Consider the following 15,723-nt stretch of genomic DNA (forward strand, 5'->3'; position numbering starts at 1 on the left):
TCTTGGGCTTCTCCAGTCCTGCTCACTCCTCTATTTTTAAAGTGCCAGATAAAATGCCCTTCCTCTTTCTCAAAGCACAGTGTTGCACTGAGGCCTGCCCAGCACCTCAGTGAAGGGGGCCCTCTTGCTCCATATTTTAGTTCCAGATTTTGGGGTGGGGCAGAAATGTTTGCTGAGTTGGGCTGGGGGAGGGTTGGCAGAATGGTCTCTCACTGCTGTACCCTAGGAAAACTGAACACGGACATGATGCCACATACCCAGATGATAAACACTGAGGTGCCAAATTTTTTATATTACAAAAGTGCAAGGGGGAATGGGGAGGTTCACCCACAGGGTGATTGGGCCGGGGGGTGGGTGTTAGAGCTATGCACAGGGCCATATTCTCTAGAATCTATTTTACTTACTCATCTGTTTTGGGACATGTTACCCAAATAAAAAATGTTTCTCTACATCTGTACAGAATCTGATTCATTTGTATTGGTAAAGTGGTAGGCATGTGGCCAGCCTGAGAGGGCGAGTCCCAGATGTTTACAGTTGTTTTAGTAGTATCCCTGTTCTGTTTTCAGTCGGGCCTTTCTCATCCTCTTCACTGAAGATGACATTTTATCTCTTTTGTCTCTTCCTTCTTCCCTCCCTGAACCCACCACCCCTTCTTTTTCCTCTCATTTTCTTCTCTCCTTAATCCCTCTCCCCTTCCAGTTCCTAGGCTCGGGACCAATTTAGAACTACTTTTCCCAGCTTGCTGCGTGCGGGGAGGAGCCGAGTGGGAGGAGCAGTCCTCAGTTCCCCGAGTCAAGAGGGCTGCTGGGAGTTGGTGTCCGTTTCCTCTCCGTACTGCGTGGATGGGGCTGTGAGAGGGTCACGTAAACAAACTACAATTCCCTTGAAGCCCTCGCGCCCCACGGGTCAGGACTAGGCTGGGGTCGGGTTCGCGGTGCTTGCTGAGACGGCGGCGGCGGCTACTGCTGGAAGACCCGGGCGGGAGCCCGCGGCAGAGGCCGTGGCTTGTGCTGGGAGGGTGGCGGGGAGGAACCGAGGAAGAAGATGGCGACGTCGGGGGCGAACGGGCCCGCCTCGGCCACGGCCTCGGCTTCCAATCCCCGCAAGTTTAGTGAGAAGATTGCGCTGCAGAAACAGCGTCAGGCCGAAGAGACGGCGGCCTTCGAGGAGGTGATGATGGACATCGGCTCCACCCGGGTGAGGGGCCGCGCCGGGGAGCTCAGCGGAGCAATTACGGAGCCGTAGCCGAGAGGCGGGGCGGGGGCGGGAGCCGCTGCGAAAGAGACGGAACGGGGCAGCGGACATCACCGTCTGGGAGGCGCGGGTTGAGGCCGAGGGGCAGGAAGACGGATTTCGTGAAGGGGAGGACGAAACACGAGAGAGGTTGGGAGTTTGGGAACGACTGGGTGCTGAGCAAGTGAGGAGGGAGTGGGCGGAGAGAGGAGACAGTTCCCCGGAACCCGGAGGAGGTCGGAGGTGGGTGGTCCTGTGCATCCTTGATCGAGTTCTCTTCGAGGATTCTACTGAAGCATCCCCAAAATTGGGTTATGATTTGGTGGGATGGTCTGCTTGCCCTACTCTGGCTCCTCTGAGTTGGTAATCTTCTCCAGTCTGGTCCCTCTGCCCTGTTGGCCACTCTCGGCACTTCAGTTCCTCTGGGAAAGGGCACCTTAAGTGGTTTGAACAGCAGCGCCGGGTATAGTGGGGCAGGAAGTCCCCTCCTGCGTCCCGTCCCTTTGCTTCCTTTTTCAAATACTTCTTGTGGTTTCCTGACGTGAACGAAGGTGAGGTCCATTGCTCACAGACTGGTGCTTGGTGTTTTACCGTGGTGGCCGCCTTGGAGGAGAGTTGGGCTTTGAATCTCGAAAGCGGGAACCAGTGCCTATAGGTTATGTGGAACCTAATGATTTGCTGAACTTTCTGGAGAGATGGCTGCTTCGTGGGTCAGTTGGCTCGGAGGGTCTTCCATGTGTAGGAAATACTAATTCTTTGAAAGCTCCAGAAGAAAGAAGGCGTCCTGGCAGAGTTGCCTTTGAAACGCCGCTGGCCTTGATTTCTTACTACCAGCACTGGATGTCTGAGGCAGTGAGGGGTGGGCGTTTGCCCAGCTGGTAAACAGACCTAATTTAGGGAGGCATTGTTCTCAAAACAGCATGTGAGGAGGATGTTGCAGGGATCCCTTGTAGCAGGGAGCTAGAAGGAATTTAAGGGGAAATGGTGGGACATAAATACCGCATTTCGAAGCTTGCTCTCTTTTTGTTTTTTTTTTAAATTTTTTTATTTTATTTATTCATTTTTAGAGAGGAGAGAGAGACAGAGAGGGAGAGAGAGGAGAGAGAGACAGAAAGAGAGAAGGGGGGAGGAGCTGGAAGCATCAACTCCCATATGTGCCTTGACCAGGCAAGCCCAGGGTTTCGAACTGGCAACCTCAGCATTCCAGGTCGACGCTTTATCCACTGCGCCACCACAGGTCAGGCTCTTTCTCTTGGTTTGACTGTGATTGCATCTGTCTATGACTGACTCTGGTTGTATTTTTGTGTGTGTCTCCCTTGACTCTTAGTCTTTTTTGTGTTTGTTTCCCCTTTGAGTCTCTAGAGACCATGTGCCCTAGTTTGTGGGAGACAGAATAGAGAGAGGTAGGTGGGGAATCAAATCTTGCATGTGTATGTGCCTAACGCCTGCTAACTGCTATCAGGATCATGATCTAACTCTTGACTGCTCCCCTTTAGGAGCTTTTGATCATGGTGGGGCAGAGGCAAGAAGGTAGGTGAGAGGCTGATCTCCAGCTGACAGCTTGAGGCCCTGCCCTCTGGACTGTGACTCCAGCAAAGGCATGGTGGGATCTTAGGGTTTGTATGTGCAAACAAAGAAAGGCTGTGAGAAACTCAAAGCTGAGCGGTCTATCTTTGTAGTGTCTTAATCTGTCAAAAGGTCCCCTCCACCAACCTAACCCCTTCTGGATCACTTCTCTGTTGCACGTAAAAATTGTATGGGCATTTTTGGCCAGAGCCTGGGAATTCAGGCTCTTGGTTTTTGCCTGTTATTTGGCTAGCTGGGAGTGCTCATTTGAGGCAAATGTAGTAGCCATGGGGGCCTATACTGCTCAAGGCTGGGGTTGTCATATATATTATTAGCAGTTGTGAAGTGGCCCAAAGGTCAGCACAGTGCCCACTAAACTCACTGGGTTGACCTCCTGGAGCAGAAAGTTAATTGTGAGGTTAGCCTATATACAATAGTATGTCCTGGAAGCTCTTAGTATTTACTCGCATCAGCTGCACAGGTCTATTTATTTTGCTGGTAACAGTGGCTGAGTGTCAGAAGTAGGTGCTCACCTCTCACAGAGGGACATGAGGTCTGTAGACAGACTAAAACTGTACCAGGCTGAGGGATGTGGTATTACTCCAGTGCAGACTTGTCTCCCCAGAGTGGGGATGAGGTTAGGGAGATGGCTCTGGCCTGGATTGGAGTGGACTACTGTTCCTGCTCCCACTCCCATTGGCTTTCCTGCCCATTCAGGGGCCTTACAATTAGGTAGAAGAATGTGCATTGGTTTTGGCCTTGTTTTTCCAGCTATGAGAGCCATCACTCCTTAGATGTTCTAGTTTGAGAGGTGTAGGCTCTGTATAGTCTCCTTGAGGCTGAGCAAGTGGCAGAGCTTAGAAGCTTGTGCCTCTTTCCTTCCCACAGGGAAGGTGATTGGGAAGGAAAGAGGCTGGTATTAGTGGCTTTGTGTCATCCACCTGTGGGTTTTCCCTCATTTTTCCAGGACACATCTGGAGGGGAAAGCACCCCCCAGAAGTTAAACTTCCCAGGATTTAAACTATGTAACTAGCCTGGGGGCTCCTGGCACTACCTCAGTGACCTTGGTTCCAGGGGTAGTCAACCTTTTTATACCTAGTGCCCACTTTTTTTTTAAATTAATTTTAATGGGGTAACATCAATAAATCAGGGTACATATATTCAAAGAAAACATGTCCAGGTTATCTTGTCATTCAGTTATGTTGCATACCCATCACCCAAAGTCAGATTGTCCTCTGTCACCTTCTATCTAGTTTTCTTTTTTTTTTTTTGCATTTTTCTGAAGCTGGAAACAGGGAGAGACAGTCAGACAGACTCCCGCGTGCGCCCGACCGGGATCCACCCGGCACGCCCACCAAGGGGCGACACTCTGCCCACCAGGGGGCGATGCTCTGCCCATCCTGGGCGTCGCCATGTTGCGACCAGAGCCACTCTAGCGGCTGGGGCAGAGGCCAAGGAGCCATCCCCAGCACCCGGGCCATCTTTGCTCCAATGGAGCCTTGGCTGCGGGAGGGGAAGAGAGAGACAGAGAGGAAGGCGCGGCGGAGGGGTGGAGAAACAAATGGGCGCTTCTCCTGTTGTGCCCTGGCCGGGAATCGAACCCGGGTCCTCCGCACGCTTCTATCTAGTTTTCTTCGTGCCCCTCCCCCTCTCCCCTCCTACTGCCCACTTTTGTATCTCTGTTAGTAGTAAAATTTTCTAACTGCCCACCGGTTCCACAGTAATGGTGATTTATAAAATAGGGAAGTAGCTTAACTTTATAAAATTTATAAAGCAGAGGCCCTGGCTGGTTGGCTCAGCGGTAGAGCGTCGGCCTAGCGTGCGGAGGACCCGGGTTTGATTCCCGGCCAGGGCACACAGGAGAAGCACCCATTTGCTTCTCCACCCCTCCGCCGCGCTTTCCTCTCTGTCTCTCTCTTCCCCTCCCGCAGCCAAGGCTCCATTGGAGCAAAGATGGCCCGGGCGCTGGGGGTGGCTCTGTGGCCTCTTCCTCAGGCGCTAGAGTGGCTCTGGTCGCAACATGGCGACGCCCAGGATGGGCAGAGCATCGCCCCCTGGTGGGCAGAGCGTCGCCCCTGGTGGGCGTGCCGGGTGGATCCCGGTCGGGCGCATGCGGGAGTCTGTCTGACTGTCTCTCCCTGTTTCCAGCTTCAGAAAAATGGAAAAAAAAAAAAAAAAAAAAAAAATTTATAAAGCAGAGTTACAGCAAGTTAAAGCATATAATGATAATTACTTACCAAGTATTTTATGTCAGATTTTCGCTAAGTTTGGCAGAATAAATCTTTATAAAACAACTTACTATGGTTATATCTATCTTTTTATTTATACTTTGGTTGCTCCGCTACCGCCCACCATGAAAGCTGGAACGGCCACTAGTGGGCGGTAGGGACCAGGTTGACTACCACTGCTTTAGACTGATGACAACTGGGAGAGACTCTGAGCAGAGTGTCAGGCTCTGTGCTTGGTTGGGTGATGCCAGGCATTAGTGATAACAGTGATGAGGGTAGTATGCAGAAGAGCTAGGGCAGATTATTTGCACCACATCTTTTCCCCAGTACTGTTTTTTTTCTTTTTCTTTTTTTTTACAGAGACAGAGAGAGAGTCAGAGAGAGGGATAGACAGGGACAGACAGACAGGAACGGAGAGATGAGAAGCATCAATCATTAGTTTTTTGTTGCGCATTGCAACACCTTAATTGTTCATTGATTGCTTTCTCATAAGTGCCTTGACCACAGGCATTCAGCAGACCGAGTAGCCCCTTGCTCGAGCCAGTGACCTTCGGGTCCAAACTGGTGAGCTTTGCTCAAACCAGATGAGCCCATGCTCAAGCTGGCGACCTCGGAGTCTCGAACCTGGGTCTTCCGCATCCCAGTCCGACGCTCTATCCACTGCGCCACGGCCCGGTCAGGCTGTTTTTCTTTTTTATTTTATGGAAGATCTCTTTTTTTAAAAAAATTATTTTTATTTATTTATTCATTTTAGAGAAGAGAGAGAGAGAGAGAGAGGGAGAGAGAAGCATCAGCTCCCATATGTGCCTTGACCAGGCAAGCCCAGGGTTTTGAACCGGCGACCTCAGCATTTCCAGGTCGACGTTTGATCCAATGCAAAACCACAGGTCAGGCTGGAAGATCTCTTAAAAGCAGCACCAATAGTAGCATATCCTGAAGATGGGGATCGCAAGGGTGGCTAAAGAACAGGAACAGTGCTCAGGCCCTTCCCTGACATTCCCATTTGCCCTTCATTTCTCAGTTACAGGCCCAGAAACTACGACTGGCATACACAAGGAACTCCCATTATGGTGGTTCTCTGCCAAACGTGAACCAGATTGGCTGTGGCCTGGCTGAGTTCCAGGTGAGTGGACATCAGCTTTGGGAGAATGCAGGTTCTCAGGCAGCTCCTCCGTTGACTCACCTGTGTGTTTTGGCAGAGCCCCCTCCACTCACCTTTGGATTCATCCCGGAGCACTCGGCACCACGGGCTGGTGGAACGGGTGCAACGAGATCCCCGAAGAATGGTGTCCCCACTCCGTCGCTACCCCCGCCACATATCCTTCATAGAGGGTTTGGGGAGCTTGGGGGGTGGTGCATTGGAGTCCCTTAGGAAGTCATGGTGGGAAGAGACTTAAGTGTCATCCATTCCCATCCTTCTTCAGGGGCTCTCCTTTACTCAGCTTCCCAGAAAAGTGACCATTGGCTCATGTGTCAGCGCTGGCTCCTGTGCAAGGGAGGGGAGCCCCTGAGGTTCTGCCCTCCATCTCTAGCTGCCTCTGACTGTCCTTACTCAACTTGTTCTTTGATGCTAGAGGCAGGGCTCTCGGACATGTCTCTTGCTAAGGAAGATTTGGTTCCCTCACATTTCTGTCCTTAGCTTTATTTTTTATCTATTTTTAAAATTATTTATTTATTCATTTTAGAGAGGAGAGAGAAAGAGAGAGAGAGACAGGGAGAGAGAGACAGAGAGAGGAGGTAGGGAGGAGCTGGAAGCATCAACTCCCATATGTGCCTTGACCAGGCAAGCCCAGGGTTTCGAACCGGCGACCTCAGCATTTCCAGGTCGACACTTTATCCACTGTGCCACCCCAGGTCAGGCTTTTTTTTTTTTTTTTTAAGATTTTTATTTATTGTGCCCTGGCTGGATAGCTCAGATGGTAAGAGCGTCATCCCGAAGCACAGAGGTTGCCAGTTAGATCCTGGATCAGGGCACATACAGATCAATGTTCCTGTCTCTCCCTCCCACCCTCCCTCTCACTGAAATTAATATATTAGCTTGACCAGGTGGTGGCACAGTGGATAGAGTGTCGGACTGGGACGCAGAGAACCCAGGTTCGAGACCCTGAGGTCGCCAGCTTGAGCACGGGCTCATTTGGTTTGAGCAAGGCTCACCAGCTTGAGCCCAAGGTCACTGGCTTGAGCAAGGGATTACTCGGTCTGCTGTAGCCCCCTGGTCAAGACACATATGAGAGGCCCTGGCCGGTTGGCTCAGTGGTAGAGCGTCGGCCTGGCGTGCAGAAGTCCCGGGTTCAATTCCTGGCCAGGGCACCCAGGAGAAGCGCCCATCTGCTTCTCCACCCCTCCCCCTCTCCTTCCTCTCTGTCTCTCTCGTCCCCTCCCGCAGCCGAGGCTCCATTGGAGCAAGGATGGCCCGGGCTCTGGGGATGGCTCCTTGGCCTCTGCCCCAGGCGCTAGAGTGGCTCTGGTCGCAGCAGAGCGACACCCCGGAGGGGCAGAGCATCGCCCCCTGGTGGGCAGAGCGTCGCCCCCTGGTGGGCGTGCCGGGTGGATCCTGGTCGGGTGCATGTGGGAGTCTGTCTGTCTCCCCGTTTCCAGCTTCAGAAAAGTACCAAAAAAAAAAAAAAAGACACATATGAGAAAGCAATCAATGAACAACTAAGGTGCCACAACGAAAGAATTGATGCTTCTCATCTCTCTCCTTCCTGTCTGTCTGTCCCTCTCTGTCTCTCTCTGTCACACACACACAGAAAAACAGCAAAAAAAATTTTTTTATTTATTGATTTTAGAAACGGGAGAGAGAGAGAAAGAGAAAGGAGAAGGGAGGAGAGGGAAGCATCAACTCATAGTAGTTGCTTCTCATATGTGGACCAGCAAGCTCAGGGTTTCAAACTGGCAATCTCAGCATTCCAGGTCGATGCTTTATACACTGCACCACCACAGGCCAGGCATCCTTTGCTTTCACTCTCAGAGACCTCCACAGATCTGTCTCTTCAAGCCCTGCCTAGATACTCTCCTACATTTTCCCAGCTCTGCTGGCCCGACCCTCTTCTCTTCCATTCTCTGACCCAATTGCTGCCCCTTGTCGAGTTGGAGAAAGGTATTTGTTTCTTGAAACTACTCATCTGCTGCCTTCGTTATTCTCTCATTTGGTCTCTAGCCTATCCAACCTCTCCTCACTTTTTACCTTAACTGGTGCTGTTCACATTGACAGCTCTCCCTATAGTCCTGCCTACTTATCTCCTCCTCCGGAATCCAGCTGGCGGAGGTCAGTGTCCAGACCAGGCAGGATCTCCTGCCCACTCTCTGACATGTCTCTGGAAAGAACTTGTTTTGGGGTTGGGCTTGCTGGGCTAGGCTTTCAGCAGTACCTCCTATTCTGAGGGCAGGGCTGGGAGGGGTGGGGGCAGGTAGAGTAGGTGGGTCAGAGTCCAGTGTTGGCCATATTGACATGGGTGGCCAAGCCTCCCAGTCCAAGCAGGTCAGGACCAATGGTAACTGTGGCTAGCTGGGGTGTGTGCGTAAGGGGGAAGGGAGTATGGCTATCTCCTGTCAAGATTGGGTGCCAGATACAGTGTTCTGGCACTCAGATTCCTAAACCCTTCCCCTGTCATCTCAGTGCTAATACTGATACCTAGCAGAGTTGCTGGGCTACTAGGTTCCAGTTCAGCTTGTCCTGGCAGATAGAGTTGAGATTTTTTACATCTCCTAGATCAACGATTTTCAACCTTTTTCATCTTACAGCACATATAAGCTAGTTACTAAATTTCTGTAGCACACCAAAAAATGCATTAAATTTTTTGTCAATCTGACCAAAAAAAATAGGTATAATTTTGATTGATTGAAAAAAAATAGTAATTACCTATCCCTTGTGCTACAACGGGACTTTTAAAAAAATGAGGTGCCTACCTCCCCCCCCCCCAAATGAGGTGCCTATACTTGTATATACCAAGAATTAACCAGTCAGGTATAACCATGTTATGTCATGTGACCAATAAGATGCAACTCTTTTTTTTTTTTTTGTAAGATGCAACTCTTTTATGTGACCTATATATCTATGGTTCAAGACAGGGCATTCACACCAGGCAGCTAGTGTTGTGTTGGCTGTTTGTCATTTTTTTATTCAATAATTTAAAGTAGAATGGTCAGTGCCCCTGACTAAATATTCAGGTATTGCATGTTTTAAAAATTCTTGGAGCACTCAAGTGTGCTGTGGCCCTAGATTGATTGGGGTAGAGGGTTCATGGGTTGCAGATATTAGAAGAACATGGAAGAAAAGAGGCATGTCCCGGGTGTGTAGCCCTCTCTGCCTCTACCGTGACTGCCCCACATTTTCCAGCTCCCATGCCTGCCTTCTTGTCCATTGCTGGCCTTCCTCCTTGTGACCTTGTTTTTCATCCCAGGACAATGCCCTGGAGCAATTTCCCTGCAGAGAAGGGGCAGTTGTTTCGACTACCATCTGCACTTAACAGGTGATGACCCTGGCCTTCTGTAGTCCACATCTCTTATCCATAGTTTCTGAGCTCAACTCCTTCACCCCTTCCCTATCTCAGCCCAGCCAGTGTTTTCCCCTGCTGAGGAGGGCATGGCGGCCAGGAACACCATTACTAGTGCCAGCTGACCTCTCTTCCCCTCATAGGACAAGCTCTGACTCTGCTCTTCACACAAGTGTGATGAACCCCAGCCCTCAGGACACTTACCCAGGTGCTGCACCTCCCAGTGTCCTGCCCAGCCGCCTTGGAGGTAAGTGGGTATGTTCCAGGGAAGGTAGTAGCCATGCAGCTTGGCTTTGAAGCAGGTAGACAAGTGGGCACTGAAGCCAACTCCACTGCATTTTTTGCAGGTTATCTGGATGGCGAAATGGAATCCAAAGGTATATGTTTCTCACCACTTGTGGGTACTGAATGCCAAAGAATGTCTGGGCTGGTGTTGGTGTCTTTGCGCAGGGCGAGGGAGCTGGACTCCCTCCCACCTGCCTCTGCTTCCTATCCTGCCTACCTGGCTTCTTCTGCAGCCCTCTGCTCATAAGTCTTTCTTTTTCAAGTTCCTGCGATTGAGGAAAACTTACTAGATGACAAGCATTTGCTGAAGCCTTGGGATGCTAAGAAGGTAGGTGTGGTCCATTATCTCTCTTCTTCCATGGGCAGGTCTTCCAGGGGCCTCCACTGAGCACTGTCCTCAGTTTTCATATTCTTCATTCTCTTCTCAGCTGTCCTCCTCCTCCTCCCGACCTCGGTCCTGTGAAGTTCCTGGAATTAAGTAAGTTATCTCTAATGTTGGCTGAGGGGATAGGGGACAGAAGTAAAGGGAAATGTGGAGGCCGGTCTCTGCTCTTCCCTAACAGCTGCCCCCCAATTACATCTTTCTTCTCCTCCTTCCCCCAGCATCTTTCCATCTCCTGACCAACCTGCCAATGTGCCTGTCCTCCCACCTGCCATGAACACGGGAGGCTCCCTACCTGACCTCACCAACCTGCACTTTCCTCCACCACTGCCCACGCCCCTGGACCCAGAGGAGACAGCCTACCCCAACCTGAGTGGGGGCAATAGTACCTCCAATTTGACCCACACCATGACCCACCTGGGCATCAGTGGAGGCCTCGGCCTAGGCCCAGGCTATGATATCCCAGGTGAGTGGCTGTCCTGACTATGTCCATGGGGTGCTGCCTGGCAGGAGGGGGCCAAGGAGTGGGAGGCTTGATCACCAATGACTGTCCACATCAACCTGCCACCAATCCACTCCAGGTTTCCCTCCCCGTACTTTTCTGCCAGTGAGAACTGGTAAGTGTGGATTTTCCTAGAAAGAAGATAGAGAGCAGCCCCCAAGTGGGCAAGACCAACCTCACTTCAAGGGACAGTGTAGGGAGGACATTGTGTTGCCACTTCTTTAGTCTGGTCACTGCTACTCATTCTGGGCAGAAAGGGGCCCAGCTCCCATCAATAATGTTGGCATCTCTGGTTTTTTGTCTGTTGCTTGCAGGACATTCACCTCTCAGCCATCCATCCTTGCAGTCTTCCCTAAGCAATCCCAATCTCCAGGCTTCCCTGAGCAGTCCTCAGCCCCAGCTCCAGGGCTCCCACAGTCACCCCTCCCTGCCCGCCTCCTCCTTGGCCCGCCATGCACTGCCCACCACCTCCCTGGGTCATCCCTCACTTAGTGCCCCAGCCCTTTCCTCCTCTTCTTCCTCCTCCTCTGCTTCATCTCCTGTGCTGGGTGCTCCCCCTTACCCAGCTTCTACCCCTGGGGCCTCCCCCCGCCACCGCCGTGTACCCCTTAGCCCCCTGAGTTTGCCCGTGGGTCCAGCCGACGCCAGACGGTCCCAACAGCAGCTGCCCAAACAGTTTTCGCCAACAATGTCACCCACCTTGTCTTCCATCACTCAGGTATGCGTGGCCACCTTCCCTACATGTCTGTCTCTATTCCCCTTCTCTTTTTCTGCTAAGTTCTCTTCCTCCTACACTCCTTTCCTCAAATACCTCTTCTCCTTACTTCCCATACTCCTTGTCTCATACTTCCCCTTCAGTTTCTCTGTCCCCTATCTGCCCCATCTTTTATCCAACTAGTCTCCTCTTGGCTTAAGAGTGCAAGCCCTGGGGTTAAGTTTTCTAATTCAAATCCTAGCCCTACTACTTACTAGTATTCCTCTTGGAGAGTTGTTTAACTTTTGTGAGCCACAGCACCCTCTTCTTTAAAACAAGGATGGGATTGTAAGAATCAAAAGAAATCATGTACATGAAGTGTGCAGAGCACCGTGCCTAGCCCAGGGGCAGGCTTGACATTTGATAGCTTTTTCTTTCCTTTTTCTCCCTTTTTTGTTTTTGTTGTTCTTTTCTTGTCTGTTTTCTCATGCCTCCATCCTGTCCCATTCCTTCTCCCTTCTCCCATCTCCCTTCTCCCATCTCCCTTCTCCCTTCTCCCCATCTCCCTTCTCCCATCTCCCTTCTCCCTTTTCCCTTCTCCCTTCTCCCTTCTCCCTTCTCCCATCTCCCTTCTCCCTTCTCCCATCTCCCATCTCCCTTCTCCCATCTCCCTTCTCCCTTCTCCCTTCTCCCTTCTCCCTTCTCCCATCTCCCTTTTCCCTTCTCCCTTCTCCCTTCTCCCTTCTCCCATCTCCCTTCTCCCATCTCCCATCTCCCTTCTCCCTTCTCCCATCTCCCTTCTCCCTTCTCCCATCTCCCTTCTCCCATCTCCCATCTCCCTTCTCCCTTCTCCCTTCTCCCATCTCCCATCTCCCTTCTCCCTTCTCCCATCTCCCTTCTCCCTGCTCCCATCTCCCTTCTCCCTTCTCCCATCTCCCATCTCCCTTTTCCCTTCTCCCTTCTCCCTTCTCCCTTCTCCCATCTCCCTTCTCCCTTCTCCCATCTCCCTTCTCCCATCTCCCTTCTCCCATCTCCCTTCTCCCTTCTCCCATCTCCCTTCTCCCATCTCCCTTTTCCCTTCTCCCATCTCCCTTCTCCCTTCTCCCATCTCCCTTCTCCCTTCTCCCATCTCCCTTTTCCCTTCTCCCTTTTATCTTCTCCCTCCTTTCCAGATTTCATAGACCCAGAGATGCTCAGATCATGGAGCCCAAACCCTTTATTTTACAGATGTGGAAAGTGGGGCCCCAAGGGAAAGTGATGTTCCCAAGTATACAGAGCATGTTAGAAAGAATTAGTTTAGGGCTTTTCCTCAATGCTAAAATTCTAAATTCTCCCCTCTCCCCATCCTTCTCCTTTTTTTTTTTTTTTCCCTCTCTGTATTCCTTCTTTCACCCTGATGTTCTTTTTTTTATTATTTTATTCATTTTTAGAGAGGAGAGAGGGGGGGAGAGAGAGACAGAGACAGAGAAGGAGAGAGAGGAGAGAGAGACAGAGAAGGGGGGAGGAGCTGGAAGCATCAACTCCCATATGTGCGTTGACCAGGCAAGCCCAGGGTTTCAAACCGGCGACCTCAGCATTTCCAGGTCCATGCTTTATCCACTGCGCCACCACAGGTCAGGCCACCCTGATGTTCTTCTTTCCCTCTCTTCTTCTGTACTTTCTCCTCCTCCTCCTCCTCCATCACCCTTCCCTGGAATGTGTGTTCTGTGTTCCATCTGAGCAGGTCTCCTTTTCTGCAGGAAAGACTTCCAGGCGAGCAAGGGCTGTGCTCTCTTAGAGCCTGGAGTGAACCTAACTTCCTTCCCTCTTTTCCTCTTTCTTTCCCTCCTCTCTCATTCCCTCTGGCCTTGAAAAGGCCATTTCAAGGCTTTAGAATGGCAGTTCTCAAGTTCACTGTTGTGCTGTCAAGCACTTGTTAGGTTTGTTACAAGTACTTGATTATTAATAATTGTTAAAGAACCAAGGGTTAGGTGTAGTTCTGAACTGGATTCAGAATTATCCTTATGTTAGCTTCACTCAGTTGCTTTCATTCTGATAAGCAATTTTGAGTAATTGCTCCCAACCTCAGGGATATCCATGGGAAGCTTATCCAGTTTGTGTTGAGAATGGTTGCAATTTCCAAGGGTGGGAAGCCCTAAGAGCTTCTCTTAGGGGCACACTGAAAGGTAAGCTTTCCCATTTTTCCTTGTCTTTAGGGCGTCCCCCTGGACACCAGTAAACTGTCCACTGACCAGCGGCTGCCTTCATACCCATACAGCCCCCCGAGTCTGGTTCTGCCCACCCAGCCACCCACCCCAAAGCCTCTACAGCAGCCAGGGCTGCCCTCTCAGGCCTGCTCAGTGCAGCCCTCAGGTGGGCAGCCCCGAGGCAGGCAGCCACACTATGGGACACTGTACCCACCCAGCTCCAGTGGGCACGGACAGCAGTCTTACCACCGGCCAGTGAGTGACTGCAGCCTGGGGAATGTGAGTACCTAGGCCCTTAGCTCTGAAGCACGGGAGGGCTGGGAGTGGGTCAGAGGTTCCTGAGTGGTATCACTGGTGCAGTCTGATTTGGGAGATTCAGGTGGGGGAGATCCTGCTTCTCCACAGGGAACATGACACTGCCAACTCTGGGCTTCTCTCATCCTGTGTTTGACCCCTGTTCCTGTCCCTCTCCCCTTAGCTATCTCTGCACAGCTTGCTTTTTGATGACTACTGCTTTGACCCGTTCTCTTCCTGGCACGCACAAGCTCTGTCCCAGCAGGTACGGTGCCCACACCTACTCTGGGGCCGTGCTCACCTCTGTTGCTCTGCTTACTGCTGTTTCCCTGTCTCTGCTTTTGTTTGGGGTGGGGGTGGGATTGTTGCGAAAGGGGATGTGATAGATCTGTTAGCAGGGCTAGGCAGTGGCAGGCAGGTACCCCTGTTTTGAGGCCCACTTCCTAAATGTCTGTCTGTGTCCATAGCTGGAGCAGTTCAGCATGGAGAGTCCATCAACCAGCCTGGTGCTGGATCCCACTGGCTTTTCTGAAGGGTCTGGATTTTTAAGGGGTGAGGGATCAGTGAGTAGCCTCCAGGACCCCCATGTCCTCAACCACCAGAACTTGACCCACTGTTCCCGCCATGGCTCAGGGCCTAACATCATCCTCACAGGTGAGAGGTGTGGGTGGTCATGGGGGATAGAGGGAGGGAGTGATACATATGCTGACATAGGAAGATATTGATGGGTCCTCACGTATTTTTTCTGCCCATACAGGAGACTCCTCCCCAGGTTTCTCTAAGGAGATTGCAGCAGCCCTTGCTGGGGTGCCTGGCTTCGAGGTGTCAACAGCTGGGTTGGAGCTAGGGCTGGGGCTGGAGGAGGAGCTGCACATGGAGCCACTGGGCCTGGAAGGGCTCAACATGCTGAGTGATCCCTGTGCCCTGCTGCCTGATCCTGCTGTGGAGGATTCATTCCGCAGTGACAGGCTACAGTGAGGAGACTCGTCATCCCTCTGATTGGCCCTGTTCCCCATCACTGTCCCTTTCCTCCCTTCCCCCTGGCCAGTAGAGACTCTACTTTCTGCCCCCAGGTCCTCTTTCTAATGTGAATGATGGATCCCAAGAATGAGAAAAAGCAAGGGGACTATCCAGATGGCCCCTGAATTCTGCACAAGGGGTCGGTCTGGGGGAGCTCAAGGGAGGGTCTAAAGCACTTGTAACTTTGAACCATCTTTCTGGAGGTCAGAGCCTGTTGGAAAGCAGGGGGTAGAGGGGAGCCTTGGAGGCAGGGCTAGTTCCGGATGCCCAGGGGTGGGCAGTGCCAGCCCCTCCTCACTACTCTTCCCCTTGCAATGGAGGAGAGAGCCAGAGTGGATATTATTTTTTATTAAATATATTATATGTTAATAAAAAAAATCATGTGAACCCTTGGTGTTGTTGGCTACTGTTTGGGATATGGCTGTGGAACTAAGGAGTCCTTGAGACACAGGCCCTTTCATCTATTATGCTTTCGGTGTCTTCAGGCACCATTGTGGTTTGTAGGGAAAACCCCTCCCCCAGCCTCAGAATTTGTACCCAGCATTAGACATGGGGTCCAGGCTAGATTTAGGCTCCCATGGCAGCACAAATGCCCTGCCACCTGTCTAGGGCTCTGACTGGCCAGATGAGGTACTGCTCTTCCTCAAACCTGTGGCCTGGCAGTGAGTCAAAGTGAGGTAGTACTGCTGGCTGAACTTACAGGTCTGATGTTTTTGGTAGAATGACCCCAGCTTTCAACTAGGGTAGTGCTAAGCCTAAGTGCTAAACTAAGGTTACTTTGGAGAGGATTTAACAAATACTTACAGGAGGCAAGTCTTGGGTTGGCTTCTCCTTCAT

General features: G+C 51.3%; 1 protein-coding gene across 4 annotated transcripts; it reads left to right on the forward strand.

Annotated features, from left to right (window-relative positions):
• The first annotated feature begins 576 nt into the window (after positions 1-576).
• CRTC2 (CREB regulated transcription coactivator 2) lies at positions 577-15,273 on the forward strand. Of its 4 annotated transcripts, none has more exons than XM_066262051.1 (15): positions 577-1,197; positions 6,049-6,150; positions 6,227-6,340; positions 8,231-8,295; positions 9,431-9,499; positions 9,667-9,770; positions 9,871-9,900; positions 10,072-10,136; positions 10,237-10,286; positions 10,412-10,656; positions 11,007-11,410; positions 13,582-13,851; positions 14,051-14,131; positions 14,334-14,520; positions 14,624-15,273. In XM_066262051.1, the coding sequence occupies exons 1-15, from the start codon at positions 1,045-1,047 to the stop codon at positions 14,842-14,844; spliced, it is 2,160 nt and encodes a 719-aa protein (XP_066118148.1). In that variant the 5' UTR covers positions 577-1,044; the 3' UTR covers positions 14,845-15,273. The 4 variants fall into 4 exon arrangements, with proteins under 4 accessions (XP_066118148.1, XP_066118149.1, XP_066118151.1 ...); XM_066262053.1 differs by lacking the exon at positions 577-1,197 and adding an exon at positions 1,267-1,383; XM_066262052.1 differs by lacking the exon at positions 14,051-14,131.
• Positions 15,274-15,723: the final 450 nt, after the last annotated feature.

The sequence above is a fragment of the Saccopteryx bilineata genome, chromosome 2, assembly GCF_036850765.1.
Source record: "Saccopteryx bilineata isolate mSacBil1 chromosome 2, mSacBil1_pri_phased_curated, whole genome shotgun sequence".
Classification (NCBI taxonomy): Eukaryota; Metazoa; Chordata; class Mammalia; order Chiroptera; family Emballonuridae; genus Saccopteryx; species Saccopteryx bilineata.